Genomic DNA, 20,881 nt, shown 5'->3' with positions numbered 1-20,881 from the left:
CAGCTCCCAAAAAGAAACCACAAATCAAAAGCTGGAAGGAATTGGAAAAAAGTGCAAGTAGGTCTGGAGTATTGCTATGGCAGATCTGGAATGTCCTGGGTTTCCCTTTATGAGTCATTGCACATGTGGGATGTGGGTGCGTTGACCTGGCTAAGTGTTAGGAGCAGGTAACATGCGATTCTCCCACTGATGTGATCGTCAGTCCAGAGGTTGAGGCTGGTGAGGTAGGGCATAGATATTGACATATTCAGAAGTAAGTCAGGGTCAAAATAAATGGAATCTGGCTGATAGGATGAAGCAGGAGTTGCTGGCAGAGTATGTGCATATGGGAAGCACAGAGTACCTTGCTGTTCACAGACCACCATAATTCTAAAAATGTCAACCCTGATTTCTCCCTTTAAATCTGACTTCCTTTGGTATGTTCTAGAGAGGTGGCTGTGTCCCCAGGTCACTACACTAGTCCAAGTGACCCTAGATACAGCATCCTAGTAGTCAACAATATCAGTCTAGGGGGAAAAACTCTGGAAGAGCACCAGTTTGTCCCTCAGGAACCTCCAATTTGCAAGGTCCAAAGCAAGAACACAAATAGAAGTCCATGTGCCATTTTTTATATTTAAAAGCTAACCAACTGTTGGGGCGCCTGGGTGACTCAGTTGATTAAGTGTCTGACTTCAGCTCAGGTCATGATTTTGCAGTTTGTGGGTTCGAGCCCCACATCAGGTTCTGTGCTGACAGCTCAGAGCCTGGAGCCTGCTTCAGATTCTGTGTCTCTGTCTCTGCCCTTCCCATGCTCATGCTCTGTCTGTCTCTCAATAATAAATAAACATTAAAAAATTTTTTGAAAAAAAGCTAACAAACTATTAAAATGTGTTTTATACTGTGGGGTACCTGGGTCTTTCAGTTGGTTAGGCATCCAGCTCTTGATTTCAGCACAGGTTATGATCTCACAGTTCATGAGATTGGGCTCCGCGCTGACAGTGGAGAGCCTGTTTGGGATTCTCTTTCTCCCTCTCTCTCTGCCCTTGCCTGCTTTCATGCTCTTTCTCTCTCTCTTAAATAAACAAACTTAAAAAAATATATATGTTTGGGTCACCAGGTGGCTCAGTTAGTTAAGCATCTGACTACTGATTTCAGTTCAGGTCGCGATCTCATGGTTCATGGGATCGAGCCCTGTGTCAGGCTCTATGCTGATAGCACAGAGCCTGCTTGGATTTTCTCTCTCCCTGTGTCTTCCCCTCCCCTGTTCATGTATGCTCTCTTTCTGTCTCTCAAAATAAATAAATAAATAAATAATACACACACACACACACACACACACACACACACACACACACACATACACTCCTACAAATACACCTAGAAAGCCAGGATTCTTGTACTTCTGAAAGTTTCATGCAAGCATATGAGTCTGTCTTACACTGCTGGGCTTCAGCATACATATTTGACACCCAGCCTACATACCCAAGCTTCATCTATACTCACCCACAAATAGCCTCCTCTTGGCCTAGAGTGACATGGGGAAGGGATTCATGCAGGCCTTGGAAGCAGGTTTAGGTGTCTTTGGGCAGAGAATTCCAGGGTTCTAGATACATGGAGCATGGTCTAGCAGGTGGCCTAGATTCTGGATGGTAATGTCTCTTTGACCCCATGACTCCTTCCTCGATATGGGGAGGAGGGAGATTGCAGGAGAGGAAGACCAGAGTGGGGCCCTCTAAAGTGTGGGGCCTGTGGCAGGACCTCTCTTGTACAGGTCTAAGGGCAATGGTGGCGATTAATGGTAGAGAGGTAAAAACTACCGTTTCCCTGTCTGTTTAAAGACTGTTGTCTCCTCACATCTTTGTGTTGCAAAACACAGGATTCCTCCTCTGACATTCCTTCCCTCTGATAGTGGATTAATGCTACTGCCATCCCAGCAATTAAGGAATCCCAGTTGGGCATGCAACTTTTAGTGGCCAGAGCTGCATTGTCTGGTCAGTCCTTTTACCCTACCCTGGTCAGCAACACACATGGTTTTTGTTTTTCTTCTGATTTAAAGGGAGAGTCTTCATCCCCAAAGAAAAGCCCGTAGAAACTCGTAAAGAAGAAAAAGTGACCCTTGACCCAGAACTAGAAGAAGCTTTGGCCAGCGCCTCTGACACCGAACTCTATGATCTTGCAGGTTAGTCCTCAACTCTGGGAACCTTGCCTGTCTGGCTCTGTGACCTCCAGGCACTCACCGGCACCCCAGCAGCAGCCTTTGAGCTTTTCTATAACTACTGATAAGGATTGCAATACCAGGTTGTCTTCTGTTATTATATGGCTATAAGACTCAATGCAAGTGACTTAACCTCTCTGAGCAAACCTTACTTTGCTGTATGTGTCTCAGCTATAAAATTTAGAGTCCTATCTCAGATGTAAACTGTCCCAATAATACCTATGTTACAAAATTCAAGAGTTTGAGAAACCAAAGGGAATAAATCTAAAGGAGCACTGAGAATTTAAACAACAAAATAATAGCCCTCACTCTTTCTAAGGAGCTTTCATATTTGCATTTTATCACATTTTATCCTCATAAAATATTCATGAAGCTCTTGCCCTTCCCCACAGTCACCATTCCATTCTGATTGCCACTAAGAGGTTTGTTAGCCCCACAATGGCGCAGGAGTTATTTACCATTACATCCACGCAGGAAGTAAAGCCAATCAGCCCGATCTCATCTTTTTCTAGTTTTCTTAACGATAGCAACAAAATAGTAAATCTTGTTATGATTTGAATTGATTATACATGCAGATAGGCAAAACACAAATAGTATAGAAGAATGGGAAGTCAAGATGGCAGTAGATTAGGGGTCAGCTAACTGCGACCTGCCTCCTGTTTTTGTAAATAAACTATTACTGGAACATAACAACAACAACAAAAGGCTATGTACTGAAAGTAAGTTTCTGTGGCACCTGGGTGGATCAGTTGGTTTAGCACCCAACTCTTGATTCTGGCTCATGGTTGTAATGTCACGTTTCATGGAATTGAGCCCCGCATCCTGCTGTGTGCTAACAGCACAGAGCCTGCTTGGGATTCTCTGTCTCCCTGTCTCTCTGCCCCTCCGCCCCTCCCCCAATCACCTTCTCTCTCTCTCTCTCTCTCTCTCTCTCTCTCTCTCTCTCTCAAAAATAAATACATAAATGTTAAAAAAAGAGAAAGTTTCTTACCCTAATTAACCCTCCTCCCATTTCTAATATATCCTTCAAGAAAGATTCTATGCATATACCAGCATATTTGTGCATTAATGGGATGTGTTTTTTTTCCAAGTGGGATGTAAATATGGATTATTGGGGTTATTAGGTCGCCACAGGATAAAGGTGCTTTCAGAAACAGTCCACAAGCTTTGGCAAAAATCCTCACATCTTTATTCCACTGAAAGACATTTGTAATAATAATAATCCTCCCTCCCAGGAGAACCAGCCATGCCATCTCAGCTACATTTCCATTCCTTCTGTGATAGTCTGTCATCAATATTAAGTTCACATATTTGAACCTGTCTCAGAAATCACTGCAGGAGTTAAGGCATCTGCATCATGCAGTTAAGAAGGTGCTTTGCAGTGACCTTTTTTCTTAGCCCTGTGGTTGCTGTGGAGGGATCTTATTATGGTTACTGCTCCTCTCAAGGGTTGTTTCATGGACATGCCCAAAGGGAGAATGCATGGCTGGGCTCGAATTCCCAGGAAATGCTGAAGAAAGGAGAAAGAGAAAAACACCAACCATTTGAAAGAAACTAGATTCTGAAATTCATACAATAATAATACCAGGGGAATAATCCAGAAAGAAAACTGTGTTATTATCTCTACTCAGCCTCACTCCATCATCAGGTGCTCCCTCAGAGCTCACGAAGCCCACCTGGGGGTGGGTGACAGCATCTTCTCTAGGGTGGATCTTTCTGGAAGATCAAGAGCAGCCCCGTGAGTGGATGGGCTGACAGCCAGTGAGGTTTAGATGACAATGAGTATCAATGGCCTGCACATGTTATGATGGCAGGTAGACAATGGCAAGGGAGCAGCAGCTGACCACCAAGGCAGCATTTCTCAGAGCGTCTGTACCTCAGCTTGACCACCAGCTCTGCTGGTCTAGAGATTTCATCTTGTCTATGCACATAAGGGCCATCAGTTTGGGGCGGATCCACTAGCCAGATTCCCAGGAAACAGATAAAACAAAAATTGAAACTTGGCAAGGGGAGCCAAATTATAATTAGAAGTTGCTCAGTGAAGGGGCATCTGGGTGGCTCAGTAGGTTAAGCATCCAACTTCGGTTCAGGTCATGATCTCATAGTTTGTGAGTTTGAGCCCTGCATCGGGCTTTGTGTTGACAGCTCAGAGCTTAGAGCCTGCTTCGGATTCTGTGTCAACCTCTCTCTCTGCCTCTCCCCTGCTCACACTGTCTCTTTCTCTCAAAAATAAATAAACTTAAAAAAAAAAATCTAAAAAAAAAAAAAAAGTTGCTCAGTGCATATAGGGCCAAAGCAAGATATATTTGGATGACCTAAGTGGCCTGTGTCTATCAAATAGGGCATCTTCTGCTCAATGTCGCTCCTCATCAGGGAAATACAAATCAAAACCACACTCAGATATCACCTCACGCCAGTCAGAGTGGCCAAAATGAACAAATCAGGAGACTATAGATGCTGGAGAAGATGTGGAGAAACGGGAACCCTCTTGCACTGTTGGTGGGAATGCAAATTGGTGCAGCCACTCTGGAAAACAGTGTGGAGTTCCTCAAAAAATTAAAAATAGACCTACCCTATGACCCAGCAATAGCACTGCTAGGAATTTACCCAAGGGATACAGGAGTACTGATGCATAGGGGCACTTGTACCCCAATGTTTATAGCAGCGCTGTCAACAATAGCCAAATTATGGAAAGAGCCTAAATGTCCATCAACTGATGAATGGATAAAGAAATTGTGGTTTATATATACAATGGAGTACTACGTGGCGATGAGAAAGAATGAAATATGGCCCTTTGTAGCAACATGGATGGAACTGGAAAGTGTTATGCTAAGTGAAATAAGCCATACAGAGACAGACAGATACCATATGGTTTCACTCTTATATGGATCCTGAGAAACTTAACAGAAACCCATGGGGGAGGGGAAGGAAAAAAAAAAAAAAAAAAACGAGGTTAGAGTGGGAGAGAGCCAAAGCATAAGAGACTCTTAAAAACTGAGAACAAACTGAGGGTTGATGGGGGGTGGGAGGGAGGGGAGGGTGGGTGATGGGTATTGAGGAGAGCACCTTTTGGGATGAGCACTGGGTGTTGTATGGAAACCAATTTGACAATAAACTTCATATATTGAAAAAAAAAAGAAAAAAATTTAAAAAAATTTAAAAAAACAAATAGGGCATCTTCTCCTTAGGCAGTGCCAGAAACACAGCAACAAATTCTTATTTCTTTAACAAGAATGTGTAAAGCACTTAGAACATTGTCTGATGCATGGGAAGTCATTTAATCTTTGTAACACTTGAAGAATAATTATTATCCCTATTTTACAGATGAGGAAACTGATGTTCAGGGGCATTTAGTAACTTCCCAAGTCACACAGGTAGTTTGTGATAGAACCAGGATTCTAACTCTAGGTGACTGCTCCTGAGTGCCACTCTTAACCCTGGACTTGTTGGCTCTACACCTTTGCCCTTTATTGGGCTGCTGCTGGCTGCCTCCCTCCTCCTGATGTGTCGATTACGGTACAGCTGATGAGGAGCTCTGAGATGCTCCTTCACTACCTATTGACAGATGACTTGTCCTGGGATTCTTCTCCAGGTGGCCATTCTCATCTGTACAGTTTCATCGGAAGATCGGGCAGTTGTGTTTCAGCCTGCCCAGAGCTCGTTCTCGCCCAGTGCTGTTTCTTGCGTCCTGTGCTGCCTCCTGGTGCAAGCTTCACATAATACAGGAGACTGAAAATCTCAGTATGCTTATGTGGCCTTTTATTGCTGACATCTCTTTTATTTACCACCCTAGGATGCTGTAAACTGGAGAGGAAAACTGTTGGTCCTGAGAAAGGGGTGGCTTACACTGAAAGAGGCCCATGATCTTTCTGTTATTTGCCTCTGGGAGAGTACATGCTGTAATCTATATAACGTTAGATCTTAAAATATCCTTAGACTCAGTCCCACCTTCACATTTTACAGATGAGAAAACAGAAAGGTTGAGTCTACTTAACTAGGAGGTCTAAGCAAGTTTTCAGTAATTTGGGGACATAACTGGACCATTGTCCCCAGATGCTAAATGATTCTACCTGTATAGCCCCAGAAAGACATCTGAAGATTGCTGGTGGCCTTGGAAAGAGATTTTTTTAATATATAAGCTTATTTAACACTGTATGTGTCCCACACACTATGCAAGGCTGGGGGGCTCTGGACACTTACCTTTATGATACGAAGAATTGTTCTTCAAGGAAAATTAACATTGTGGACATCCTAATGTGCCTTCCCAAACTTAATGTATATTCACTGTTAATCTTTGTTTTTAGCTGTTCTTGGAGTACACAATTTACTCAACAATCCAAAGTTTGATGAAGAAACGGCCAGCACTAAAGGTGGCAAAGTGCCCGTGAGAAGTAAGTTGATGTGGAGTCTGTGGTGTGTGAAAATTGAGAGCTTCAGGTGGTGTTGATAAGAGGGATGCCTGTTGAATCCAGAGTTCCATCCTGTAGGCTTTGAAGGTAGATTCTGTCAACGCACTAAGGATCACTGGGCTCTGGGCATTCAAACCAGAATAGGGAAGCCAATAATCAAAGTTTTTGCAGCATAATGGACCAATCAGTGTGTTTTGCCCAGAACATACTCTTTTGGTGGGTCTACTCACCCAAAATATAAAATTGCTGATAAAAAGGTTGCATAGTCAACAGAGATTGCAGAGTTTCATGTTCCTGACGATGCTTTTTAATCAATAATAGTATTTTCAGTAAGTTGCCTTTTCTATTAGGTATCTTTGTTTTCTCAATAATGGACACAGGTCATTAGAATTTGAATTCCTACTTCCCCCTGAGAATGTGAAAGACACACTGGCATGGACTTAGCCGGCACAGAAAGTTCAAGACCACAATTCTCTGTGTCAGCATTTCCCAGAAAAGCGTACACTTTATTAGACTCTCATATTTACTCATTCATTAGTTATCTACTGAATACCTTATGCATCAGGAATGTTCTAGGTATGAAGATAAAAAATGGTCTCTGCCTAAAGGAACTTATCTGTCCATGGGAGGGACGGACCAACAATCAAGTAATTTTGCTACAGTGCGATCCAGGTGCTGTAAAAACTTGCAGAAGATTACAGATTTTTCTTAGGTGACGTGTATTTTATTCTCTTTGAAGGAGACTTAGCAGGTACTTTCTAGTCTGAGCAGCATATTTACAGACCATCATTGATACTGAGCTATTTATCCAAACAATGAGCAGTATTACTTTTTTTTTCATTTTTGCCTATTCATATAGATGAAAAATGTTTATCCTTTTTAACTTCAGTATCAAAGGGTAACATTCTGATAGCATGTTTGTTTTTAAAAATCTGGCACATAATCTTCTGGGCTTTTATGCACAGACATATCATTAACTTTTTTTAAGGCTTTTTTTTTTTTTTTTAGAATTTTAGGTACACAGCAAAACTGAGCAGAGGGCACACAGATTTCCCATATACTCACTGTCCTCAATTCATGCATAGCTTCCTCCATTACCAATATCCCCCACCAGAGTGGTACATATGTTACACTTCATGAACCTACAGTGACACATCATTATCACCCTAAGTCTGTTGTTTACATTAGCGTTAACTCTTGAGGTTGTACATTCTATGGGTTTGGACAAATGTACAATGACATGGATCCACCATTATGATATCATGCAGCGTAGTTTCATCTATGCTTTCTTCTAGGGGGTTTATTGTTTTGCATTTTACATTTAGGTGAAAATTTTTGAGTTAATTTTTGTGAAGGGTCTAAGGTCTGTGTCTAGACTCTTTTTTTATGCATTGTTTGTGTATGGTTGTCCATTTCTAGCACCATTTACTGAAAATACTCTTCTCCATTGCATTTTTTGCTCCTTTATTGAAAATCAGTTGACTGTATTTATGTGGATCTATTTCTGGGCTCTCTACTCTGTTATATTGATCTGTTTGTCTATTCTTTCGCCAATACCACACTCTTTTGATTACTGTAGTTTTGTAGTAAGTCTTAAAGTTGAGTAGTGTCAGTCCTCCAACTTTGTTCTTTTTCAGTATTGTGTTTGTTTTTCTTGGTCTTTTGCCTCTTCCTATAAACTTTAAAATCAGTTTGTTGATGTATACAAAATAACTTGCTGGGATTGCATTGAATCTATACCTCAAGTTGAGAAGAACTGACATCTTGACAATATTGGTTCTCTTGCAGTTATCTTTCCATTTAGTTCTTTTTGATTTCTTTCAATAAAGTTTTGTAGTTTTCTTCATCTAGATCTTGTACAGATTTTTTTATACGTACAAATGAAATACCTAAGTATTTCATTTTTCATTAACTTTTTTTCAAATTGTGGTTCTCTTCTTTTATCAGTACATGTCGGTTTGCCCCCTTCTTTTAATGAATAGATCACATCTTATTATGAGAGATTATTCTGTAACTTAACCATTTTCATATTGATAGGCTTTGTGTTTATCATATTTTGCTGTCACAAGTAATATGTCAGTGAACATCCCTGAAAAATACCTTTATGTATTTGTGCTTTTTTTTCTCTGTAGATTAGACTCCTAGATACAGAATTACTGGGTCATAGAGTACCCACATTTTACATGTTGATAAGTAAGGCCAAATTACTCCCAAAAAGTTTGTACCAGTTTACGTTCTCACCGTCAATGTAAGAGGATGTGTTTGACTTCACAGTTGTTGCCAATTCTACATGTTATCTCTTTTTACATTTTTGTGCTAGTCAAATGGTGTTCCATTTTTTAACTTCACAATTTAATTACTTTTTATATTTTTGGTTGAGTGACAGATTCTTCTGGTCATATTATTTGTTCATTTTTAATTGGATTGTCTACTAATTTGTAGGAGCCCTGTGTATATTGGGATAGTAACAGTTTGTATGTTAAATATATACTGCAAATGTTTTCTGTTAACTGCTTTTGAGAATTGTTCCATTCTGCCTTTCTGTCCCTTTCTCTTCCCATACCTTCCTCAAAATTAAAGCTCCAAATGGAAATCAGAGAAGGATGAGGTATGGTCAAGAGGCCAGAAGGGGCACCTGGCTGGCTCAATTAGTAGAGCAACTCTTGATCTCAAGGTCATGAGTTTGAACCCCACATTAGGTATGGAGCCTACTTAAAAGGAATAAATAAATAATATTAAAAAAAAAAGAGGCCAAAGGAATAGTATGGTTTTGGAAATGAAGAAACTTATTTCTTTTTTGAATCTCAGCTCCTGTAGCTTGATGATTATAGTCTGAAAGTGGTCCATATACAGCAGCAATAACTGCTTGTGGATTTGGTGGGGCGGGGGGGTAGGTGGGAGTTTACTATAGGGCCTTCTGAACTTTTGGTTCCATGTAGCATCAGCCACTGAGACTCCTTTGCATTGCAGTTGAGAAACATCAGTGTTTGAAACTGTGACTCAGAACTGTACCATTCCCATGTTTGTTTAGTTGAGAATCATCAGCCTTACTATCACTGATATTAGAGTATTATTGGAATCGGAGCATAGGAAGGAAAGGTCGTTTTGGGGGAAGTCATCTCTGATTTTGGAAGGAGAGCCCTTACACTTTCTTTTTAAAATTAAAACTTGTGTGTTAGATGTGGTCAAAGGTGAGAAGGTCAAGCCAGTATTTGAGGAACCACCCAATCCCACCAATGTGGAACTGAGTCTGCAGCAGATGAAAGCCAATGACCCCGGCCTGCAAGATGTCAACCTCAACAACATTAAGGTATTGCATTATGATTATTGTCAGTCACTTGATTTATCATGAGGTTAAAAAATGTAATGGAGATAACTGCCAGTTTTCACACCTGTTTCCATTCCTCTGTAGTCACTGACTTTGAGGCAAGCTATCCTACTCAAAAGAAGAAATTTTTAAAAAGTGACTTCTAGAATTTTTTGCAAAGAATCACAGTATTTGCGTTAAACAAAGAATGTTGGTTATCTACTGCTGGGTAATAAAGTACTCCAAAACTTAGAGGCTTAAAACAATAAACATTTGTTAGTTCACACAGTTTTTGAGTATCAGGAATCAGGACTTAGCTGGATAGTTGTGGCTCAGGGTCTCAAGTGAGGCTGTAGTAAAACTGTCATCAAGGGCTGCCATCAGCAGAATGCTTGACTGAGGTAGAAGGGTACACTTCCAGGATGGCATCCTCATGTGGCTGTTGGCAGGAGGCCTCAGTTTCTCACCACATGGGCCTCTCCATAGGGCTGCCTATGTGGCCTCACGTCATGACAGCCTTCTTCTCCCAGAGGGAGTGGCTGAAGAGAAAAAGAAAGAACAAGCAGGAAACCACAGTGCCTTTAATGGCTTATTCTCTGAAGTCACACATTGTCACTTCTGCCTTATTCTGTTTGGTAGTTAGTCATGTTACTCTCAAAGGGAGGGGAAGGAAGTGTGTGTGAGTGAGAGAGAGATGAGAGAGAGATGGAGAGAGAACATTGCCTGGTATCCATTCTGTTACTTCATGTTGGGCCAACATCTGCCATTTAATAATAACTGACTTGTGTTGAGTATTCACTGTGAGCCTTATCCTTTGCTAAATACTTGGAATTCATTACAGTAGTTCCATTCTAGCTGCGGTTTTGCTTTCCATGGTTTGCAGTTACCGCAGTCAACCACCACAGTGCAGAAGTAGATGATCCTCCTGACAGACTGTCAGAAGGTCATTAGTAGCCTAACCCTCTATCACAGTGCTTATGTCATTCACCTCACCTCATTCCATAGGCATTTTATCATCTCACATCACAAGAAGAAGGGTGAGTATAGCTATCTTTTGAGAGAGAGGGAGGGACCACATTCATGTAACTTTTATTACAATATATTGTTAAAATTGTTGTTTTATTATTGGCTACTGTTGTCAATCTCTTACTGTGCCTAAGTTATAAATTAAACTTTATCATAGGTATGTGTGTATGTATAGGAAAAAACATAATATATTATAAGTGTTCAGTGCTATCCGTTACAGGCATACACTCAAGGTCTTGGGACATATCCCCCATGGATAAGGGGAACTTACTGTATCTCATTTAATCTGTAGTGGAACTTAAGGAGATTAAATTGCTCACGGCCATGGAGCTAGTCTGTAATGAACCCAGGATTCATATCAACCTCTAGTCTACCCTGTATTGCCTGCCTCCCAGTGGTTGGGGCTGTGCTAAGTGCTGTGAAAGATGGAGTAAGATTCATTTTGTCTTTATTCTGAAAAACTTATATTAGGAGAAAAATACTAAATCAATAACTACAACATGATGTGGTAAGCCCCCAAAAGTTGTGGAATTGCAGATAAGGAAATTTTTTATCTTGCCTAGGAAAGCCAGTGAACAAAGGAGGTGATATTCAGCTGCGTCTTGAAAAATGAGTAGGAATTAATCAGAGAAAAGGACAGTAGAATTTCCAGGCAAAGGGAAAAGCATATATAAGAATATGGAGGAGAGAAAGACCATGGTATATTAAAAGAATGGCACATAGATCAATCTGGCTAGAATATAGAGAATGAAAGAGAAAAGGAGTGGAGTTTGGTATGTGCATAATTTCTTGGTCAGAGTGAACAGAACAGGGAGGCCAGAATGTCATGTTGTGTTAGATTCCCTTGTTAGATACTAAGTGGTGCTGTCGGCCCAGGATGGCTTGGCTGCTGGAGGATGGGTAATGAGTATTTTAGAAGGGATGTCACACGTTTAGCCATCTAAACACATAAGGTATTTAAAAGCCGTGGGTCCAGGGGCGCCTGGGTGGCACAGTCTGTTAAGCGTCCGACTTCAGCCAGGTCACGATCTTGCGGTCCGTGAGTTCGAGCCCCGCGTCAGGCTCTGGGCTGATGGCTCGGAGCCTGGAGCCTGTTTCCGATTCTGTGTCTCCCTCTCTCTCTGCCCCTCCCCCGTTCATGCTCTGTCTCTCTCTGTCCCAAAAATAAATAAAAACGTTGAAAAAAAAATTTAAAAGCTGTGGGTCTTGAGTTGGGGTGGGGGAGCTACAGAATGGTCTATCAACTCTCTGTGCCTTCCCCCATTTTAGAACATTCCAATTCCAACCCTGAAGGAATTTGCAAAGGCTCTGGAAACCAACACTCACGTAAAGAAGTTCAGCCTGGCTGCAACCCGCAGCAATGACCCTGTGGCAATTGTGAGTAAAATTTCAGAAATATTACATGAAAATATTTAATTTGTTAGAAACTATTTTTAATGTGTTCTATAAATTAACAGTTTTTAGGTCTGGTAATTTTCTACACAGTTAAACACATTAGTTATAATAAGACAATAAAACAGAACCCATCTGTCAGGCACTTTGAATTAACTAAAATTTTGTTAGCAGTACACTTTGAGGAGAAAGAAATAAGATTAGATTAGGCATTTAGCTACATAAATATTAGCTTTTGCTCTGTACTTAGTACAAATTTTCTGAAGCTTTTGCATCTCTATTAACATAATGTCACAGTCAATGGATATTGTAAGACTCCCAAATCCTATAGGAACTGAACATGTATAAAAGTATTAAAGTGTATTTCATTTTAATCTTTGAAATGGATTAGTATGTTTCAAAAATATTTTAAACAACTAGATCTTAAAACATTTTTTGTTAACCAGAATACGAAAAAAGTAACCAGCCAAAAGCCCTGTTCCTTCCATGCATTTTAGATAATTCGGCTAAATAAGGAAGGCCCTTGGCCCAAGTAAATACTACAACTGTTACCACCATCAATGTTATTGCTATAAATAGCTAACATTTCTTCAGCAATTAGTAAACACCAGCAGTAAGCTCTATGCATTACACATGTCAGCTCACCTAATCCTCACTATAATACTATAAGGTATGTGCTATTATTAGTTCTCACTGTAACAAATGAGCAATCTGAGGCTCAGCGAGGTTGAATATCTTTTCCAGGGTAACACAGCCAGTAAGTGGCACCACCAGGTCCTCCCGATTCTATAGCCAGGATGCTTTAACCATCAAGCTATGCTGTTTTTATACACAATGCGTCAACTTTCATACTTTTGCTAAAGTATATCAGTTTTGGGGAGCCTGAACATCAGCCTGTAATTCTACAGCATCTAATGCTCAGCCTTTGAGTCAAGCTAGAAAAACAAGTTTTCTTGACGTGATGATGTGATTTAAAGCAACATGTCTGTTGGAAGATCTAAAATAGCATTAAAAACGGAAAGTAGGGGCGCCTGGGTGGCTCCGTCGGTTAAGCGTCCGACTTCAGCCAGGTCACGATCTCGCTGTCCGTGAGTTCGAGCGCCGCGTCGGGCTCTGGGCTGATGGCTCAGAGCCTGGAGCCTGCTTCCGATTCTGTGTCTCCCTCTCTCTCTGACCCTCCCCGTTCATGCTCTGTCTCTCTCTGTCTCAAAAATAAATAAACATTAAAAAAAAAATTAAAAAAAAAAAACGGAAAGTAAAATGAAAGTAATGGCTACCTATTGCAGTGTTAGCACAGAGTAGATGTTTGGACACTTGTTAAATGGATGAATACCATGCCCTCCAACCTCTCAGCAATAGAGAATATTTCTGTGATGACCACAGCAAATATAAAATAAGCACTCATGTAAGAGGAACTAAGCTACAGAATTGATGTTTTCACCAGCAGTAATTATATCTCAATTTGTGGGTTGAAAGAAGTTTTGAATTTGAAACCTTATCATTAGAATAGTAAAATAGCAGAACTAGATCATTGGTAAAGGTGAAATCAGTTATTTAAGGACTTTTATCGGTATATGATTTTATATAGTCTCTGTCGTTCAGTAGATAGGTTCTCAATAAAGCAAAATATTCCCAGTACCTTTTGTATGCAAGTGACTAGGGTATGAATAAAGAAATGATTTGTCACTTCAGTGTATTACATGACAGTAAAACTGCAGGGATGGAAATAGGTTATGGCCCACTGTCAACCCTACTAGCAAATAATGTAACTCTTCCACTCAGTCAAATAGATAACTTGCTAAGTGGTCTAAATAAAATCCAAATATAATCATCTCTTTGATACTGTTTTTAGTGCGACAGCTGTGTGTTGAAAGCATACCGTATGACTCTGGCTCACCACACAATTGTAAGGAATAGTTGCAGTTCTTCAGGGTGTGAAAACATAAACCTCTCTGGCCTTATTCCTAGATGGCTTTATATTGTCCAGCCCTCACCTGGCTGCCCCCATGGCTCTCCTTTCAGTCATGCCAGAGTGGAGAAAGCTACTTTTCAACCTACTGTAGGTTGAAAATTGGTTGATTACCCCATAGGCAATAGAGATCTTCAAACTTTGATTATCACTAGCAACTGCCTGCAAAGAATTAAAGATGGGAGTGCCTGGCTGGCTCAGTCAGTAGAGCATGCAACTCTAGATTTGGGGGTTGTGAGTTTGAGCCCACTTTGGGTTAAGAGATTACCTTAAAAAAAGAGAGGAAAAAAATAATGAAAGATCAGTGTTAAAGCAAAGAGTTTTAGGAGACTTCTTTGTAAGATTCAGGAACAGATTCAATGAAGTACTTGTGGGATTACTGTAAAGGTAGGCAAATTATGTGTATGTGAGATGGCATTATCCCCACTTTGCAGATGAGGCACCTGAAGCTCATAGATGTTGAGTAATTTAACTAAGACTACACATCATGTAGACAAGCCAGGAAGTGAATTTAAGTGACCTGTAATTAGGTTCAGTTCACCATGCCCCAAGTACTTACATGCAACCACATCTGTAGCAGGGAGCAGAAAAAGTCCACATACATTAAAAAATGCTCTTTTAGACAGTACTGTCCATAACAAAATGAGATAGCCACAAATGTAAGCCACATGTATAAATATAAAAATTTTCTGGTAGCCACATTAAAAAAAAGACATAGGTGGAATTCATTTTAATAACATATTTTATTTGAACCAATATATCCCAAATATCATTTCAAAATGTAATGTGAAAATGTAATAAGGTATTTTACATTATTTTTTTCATACTGCATCTTTTAAATCTAGTGCGTGTTTTATATTTACAGCATGTCTCAATTCAGACCAGCCGTTTTTCAAGGGCTCAATAGCCACATGTGCCTTGAGGCTACCCTTTGGATGAGGCAGGCTTGGACAATGCAGGAAATTGGATTTCCCTACAATCCTGTGAAGTACAGAAAGCAAAACCTTCTCTTTAAAAATGTATTTCTACTGTAATTATTTATATAACATTTGAAAAATCTGGTCTTTGTTTTACCCATGTTATCCCCAGCACATGTAATAGATGCTTAAATATTTGCTGAACTGAAATTAACTTGGGCCTACAGCCCAGGGTTATGTTTGGCTGGGTCTCCCTTGTTTTGTTCAGTATGAGAAAAGTGTTTTCTCAAGTTTAAAAGAAATTGGCAAGGTCCTGGCTACTTGCCAGGAAGTCCTGCAACTTTTTTTATAAAGGCCTAATTGCTCCGACATTTTGTTATTCTAATAATGAGCGTAAATCCTGAAGCCTGGGGCGTCCAGGAGGAAAAGCCTGATGCATTTGCTTCTGATGCTGTAATTAAAATGTGTGCGTTTAATTCTAATTAAGGACCTAGCAGGGAATAAATACACTTTAATTTACGTGGTGTACAATAAGGTTAGTCCAAATCTTTGAGCTTTCTTTGCAGTTAAAGCAAGTGCTTGTCTAATACACAGGATTTCTTCTTCTAGTCTGGTGCTTCTCAGCTCAGGGTAATTTTGCTCTCCGGGGGACATTTGGCAGTGTCTGAAGATATTTTTGGTTGTCATGACTGGGAAGGGTACTATTGGCATTTAATGGGTCTCAGAAGCTGCTAAACATGCTGCAATACACAGGACAACCTCCCACAACAAAGAATTCTCTGGCCTCAACTGTCATTGGTGCCAAGGTTGAGAAATCCTGTTCTGATCCCAAGTTAGATTCCTTCTCTTCCTTCTTCCTGTGTTTTCCACCATAAAAATAATTAAAATAATATAGAAGTTCCTTGTTCCATTCCCCAGAGCAATCGGTATTACCAATTTGTTTTTCATTCTTCTAGTTGTTGTCTTTATAACTTTAATTAAAGTGGTTGTCAACCCTGGTGAACATTAATCACCTGGAGAGCTTTTAAAAAATTTAGCAGTCCAGGCTACATACAGCCTGAGATTCCGATTTACTTCATCTGGGGTGAGGCCCAAGCATTGGTATACATTTTGAAGCTTCTAGATCATTCTAATGTACAGCCAGAGTAGAAAACCACTGATATGCATACTTTTTTGTTTTTGATATATCATCTTAGATGATCTTTTGTTTCTCCATTAGAAAAGCTGATGGCAGTTCTGTACTCTGCCTTCATCCCTTTTCCTTTTTCTTCCTCAAATTGTAGTTATTCCATTATGTTCACACATTTCAGCTTTATGTGTGTTTTATGCCATTATATTCTATGTTTTGTTAAGAGATTGATTGCAGAAATTTAAAACTTACCACCAGTATTTACAATTACCTAAATATGTAAATATAGAAATCTCTTTCTCATGGCCCTTACAGTCTAGTGACTAATGCTGGTCTGAGTCTTGTTACTTTGTTAAGTAACTTATTTTCTCTTGCTAGAAACTTTTCTGAAATTTCACTTGTATGTGACCACTTAGGAGACTTTTTACTCATTTTGCTGAGCATCCAGTGCATTCTTTTTTTTTTTTTTTTTTTATGTTTGTTTTTGAGAGAGAGAAGAGCGCTAGAGTGAAGGAGGGGCAGAGAAAGAGGGAGAAACAGAATCCCAAGCAGGCTCTGCATCAGCAGTGCAGAGCCTGACGTGGGCTCAAACTCACAGACTGTGAGATCATGGCCTGCGCTGAAATCAAGAGATGCTTAACTGACTAAGCCACCTAGGTGCCCCCAGTGGGTTCTTGCAGATAAAACTTCATAGTTCTCTTCAACTCTAGGAAATTTTTTCCTATTATTTTATAATTTCTTCCCCTCTGATGTCTTTTTTTTCTTTTGTCCTTCTGAAACTCCTACTAGATAAATGTTGAACTTTTGTATCTTTCCCTGTATCTTTTAACATTTTTTTCCTATTTTCTCTATCTTTGTCTTTTTACTCGACATTCTGGGGAATATCCCAGATTTATGTTCTCACTTACCAACTTGGTCTTCAGCCGTGTTCATTTTGTAATTCTGGATGTCCTTTACTTGTCTTTATTTTAATGTAATATTTAAATTTTTCAACACATTTTCATGTACATATTCTTCTTTTTCCCCCCATAATAGCCAGTACTTATTTTATTAATAGAGTACGTTTTCTTTCTTTTTTGGGGAGAGGGAAGAGGGACAATAAAAATTAAAATGTTTATATTTGTTTCTGTTCCCTTGAAAGATCTCTGCTCCCTCTGGGGCATGCTGTGCTATTGGTTGACTTGGCTTTTCTCTTCCATGATGTTGGTTTTCCTAGTATGTCTGGCAGTCACTGGTTGCCAGATTTCTGAATAGAGAATGAGGTTGTTTTGTGTAAACCAGGATCATTTCCTCCATAGTTGTGTAGATCTGTTTCATCAACAGACCTCTCCCTTAAAAGGGAGGCCCTTTTGGGGCACCTGGGTGGCTCAGTCGGTTGGGTGTCCGACTTCAGCTCAGGTCATGATCTCACAGTCCGTGGGTTCAAGCCCCGCGTCGGGCTCTGTGCTGACAGCTCGGAGCCTGGAGCCTGCTTCAGATTCTGTGTCTCCCTCTCTCTGCCACTCCCTTGCTCATGTTCTGTCTCTCTCTCTCTCAAAAATAAATAAAAACATTAAAAAAAATTTTTAAAGGGAGTTGCTTTCTATTTCTCCATTTGTCACCATCCAACAGGCTATGTATTTTCTTTATTGATGTATCAACTGCCCTTCTGCTCAAATATAAGCTCTCTTTTGACAGGGATTTTTATTTCCTCTGCTGCCAGCACACTGTAGAAACCCAATAAATAGTCTTTCTTGAATAAGTGAATGAATGAATGAATGAATGAATGAATGAGTGCTTTTGTAAGCAGGCAGGTGAATTTTCTAGCAGCCTTCTCTTGAAGGGTATATACGGGGAGCTGACAGGTGGCTTGGGAGTCCCCCACAACTCTACAGTTAGGAGTGGCTTCACTCTGGGAGGGGTACATTGCAGTATATTTCATCCCTGGACATGGCTGCTTCTCCTCTCTGTTTCTCCCACATGGTATCAGGTGGTAGGTCTGAAGGTGCCCTGTTTCTGTGTGGCTTCTGTCTCAGGGAAGCTATGGGGAGGGGCAATGTGCTCTCCATCTGCTCTGGTTATTCCATTTGTTCCAAAGGCAGTTCTTTGATGCAATGCCCCAGTCAGGACTTACCTCTGGCATCTCAAGCAACAACTTTTTTTGTGTTCATTTCTCCATCAATCTTTCTTTTTTTTCTGTGCGTCAGCAATTTTTCAAGGGAATGCCCTCTGTTTTGTTTGTTTCTTGTACTATGAGAGTTCCAGTCACTCAAAGATTTTATCTTTTCTTTATGATAATGGGAAACATCGGGCACAAGGGGGAACAGGCAGGTGCATGCATTTGTTGTTTTGAACTGAGAGTCTCCAGTGGGTTTGCCACTCTGAGTGGTGATTATATTCCAAAAGTTATCTTTGAGGAATTCTGATTTATAGATGACCTGAAATAATATCAGTAGTGCCCATACGCTAGTCAACAGTAAAGTTTTTTTTTCAATCTATTCATAGCAAAGGAGACAAAATAAAACAATTCGGAGATCATGTCCTTTCTTTGTTTTTCCTAATGTTAAAATGCTTTTTCTCAGAGAAAAAACCACAAAACAAAACTGACAATGATAACAGATGGTAGTGGGATTTTTTTCAATGTCCATACCTTACAAAGTTGGTAATCCTGTGTCAGGATTTTTTGGTTTTATTTTTTGTTTTACAGGTATGTAAAATTCACAGGTCTGGTCTGAATTATTTTAAATTACTATCTTTGTTATTTGGAGGTGAAAGTTTGATTTGACTCACTTTTTCTTTAAGTACGTAAAAAACATCTGTGTTTCATTTGGCGGTGGGGAGTTTAGTAAATAAATCTTTAGCAGCATTAATGGTTATTTCTTTTTTCATAATAAGGCTTTTGCAGATATGCTGAAAGTAAACAAGACCTTGAAAAGCCTAAACATCGAATCCAATTTTATCACTGGGACTGGAATCCTGGCCCTGGTAGAAGCACTGAGAGAAAATGACACCTTGACAGAGATCAAGATCGACAACCAGGTGTGACTCACAGGGTGCATGTGAAAGGGGGTGCTGCAGGGGACTGAGTTAAAAGCCAAAGTTCTGTGACTCGATTTGATGTTCTGGTTTTCCTGTAAGTTGTAATAGCTTCTGGCCTGTGGAGGGCGTGTGGGAGAGCATGACAATAACTAAACCATGCACAGTGAGGCAGTCTGAGACCTAAGGAGCCAGCTCTCCCCCAGCCCTAGGCTAGTCAGACACCAGGGGAGAGAAGAGGTGGGGCCAGAGGTGTTGACAGCTGCCTTGTGAAGCCATCATCACCCATGTCCCTAGCAGGAATCTCAGCTCAGAATGTCCCAGCTCACCTGAGACTGTGGCTACAAGGAGAAAGCAGACGGGCCATGCTCAGAGACAGACTCTTTGCTCTTGGTCGAAGGCTGCCAGAGCTGGAGAAAAAGGACTCCTGCAGTCTGGGGCAGGCCACAGAGCCTGTTTAGAGGAATCCGGGTTCTAGAAGATGATCTGGCTTAGAGTAGCAGGCCACACCCACGATGTGATCACAGTCTCAGCTCTGTTGCAGTGTTTTTTAGGTTCCCGTCAGCAACCAAAGCAAGCTGCTTTTCTCCAGGACCACATCTTCCTTACCCTGAAGGCCTCTTTTCCCATAATCAGCCTGCAGTGTTTCAAGTTGCTCTGCTGGCTTCGGCTGGCTCCTGCTGTCAGACAGCAAATCTAGGTTCTCGGCCTAATGCTTTTGCCTTGCCACTTTTGCTATGGGGAACTGTCTGCCATGGGACTCAGTGAATCTGAGGGGTCTGGACACTGTCTAGTGTGAAGAAAGGACCCTGCGATGTCCCAGAGAGAGGGGAGAGCACAGACCCTTGTGCAATGAGTATTCTCCTGGGGGGTGATGGGAGGGGCAGTGGGAGAGTACCCCCTGCATGTCTGGAAATTCCCGATCTAAACCCTCCAACATCTGATAGAGCCCCAGGCTCTCACCCAGGACTTTTGCTTAAGCCTGGAAACCCCCACCAGGCCCCATGAACAGCTCTACTCTCCTTTTTTGCTGTCAGGACACATGGGCTGCTTCAGCGCATGTCCTCTGCCCCTCACCTCCTCTCAAGGCTTGTTGCCAGGGGAGCAGGGGAACTGTGCAGAAGACAGATATTCCTTTACTCACCCTCCCCAGACAGGGTACATCACCAAAGTAGCTTTCCCAAATGAAAGTATGCAAAGGGGATATGCGTACCCAGCCGTACACACTCAGGAAGCTCAGTGCTGTGTATCCTGGTGTGTATCCAGAGACATGAAGGGAGTGGGGGAGTAGGAAATAAAGAAAGGGGCATCAGGGAGTAAGAGGTTAGGAAAATGAGCCAGAGAGAAATATAAAGTGAAAGAAAAGAAGTGATCCTCAGGAATATTTATCAAATGAACTACTATAAGGAAGAAGTTAAGTGGGCTCTTAGTAAATTCTTTCCAGGACATCTATGAAAGAAATGGATACCTTATTCCAAAGTATATTTATTTTCTTGTATAATGTGAAACCCCACATCTGAAGT

General features: G+C 40.7%; 1 protein-coding gene across 3 annotated transcripts in view; it reads left to right on the top strand.

Annotated features, from left to right (window-relative positions):
• TMOD2 (tropomodulin 2) overlaps positions 1 to 20,881 on the top strand; it is a 74,719-nt gene that overhangs the window by 38,685 nt on the left and 15,153 nt on the right. For all 3 annotated transcript variants that reach the window (XM_047863480.1, XM_047863481.1, XM_047863482.1), the window contains 5 exons: positions 2,036 to 2,158; positions 6,499 to 6,585; positions 9,783 to 9,913; positions 12,206 to 12,313; positions 19,218 to 19,361. In XM_047863480.1, coding sequence (XP_047719436.1) covers positions 2,036 to 2,158; positions 6,499 to 6,585; positions 9,783 to 9,913; positions 12,206 to 12,313; positions 19,218 to 19,361 — 593 coding nt within the window. The remainder of the gene's footprint in view (positions 1 to 2,035; positions 2,159 to 6,498; positions 6,586 to 9,782; positions 9,914 to 12,205; positions 12,314 to 19,217; positions 19,362 to 20,881) is intronic.

This window comes from Prionailurus viverrinus, chromosome B3 (assembly GCF_022837055.1).
Source record: "Prionailurus viverrinus isolate Anna chromosome B3, UM_Priviv_1.0, whole genome shotgun sequence".
Lineage (NCBI taxonomy): Eukaryota > Metazoa > Chordata > Mammalia > Carnivora > Felidae > Prionailurus > Prionailurus viverrinus.
The sequence above is the reverse complement of the archived record's forward strand: the minus strand, read 5'-3'. Positions and strand labels throughout refer to the sequence as shown.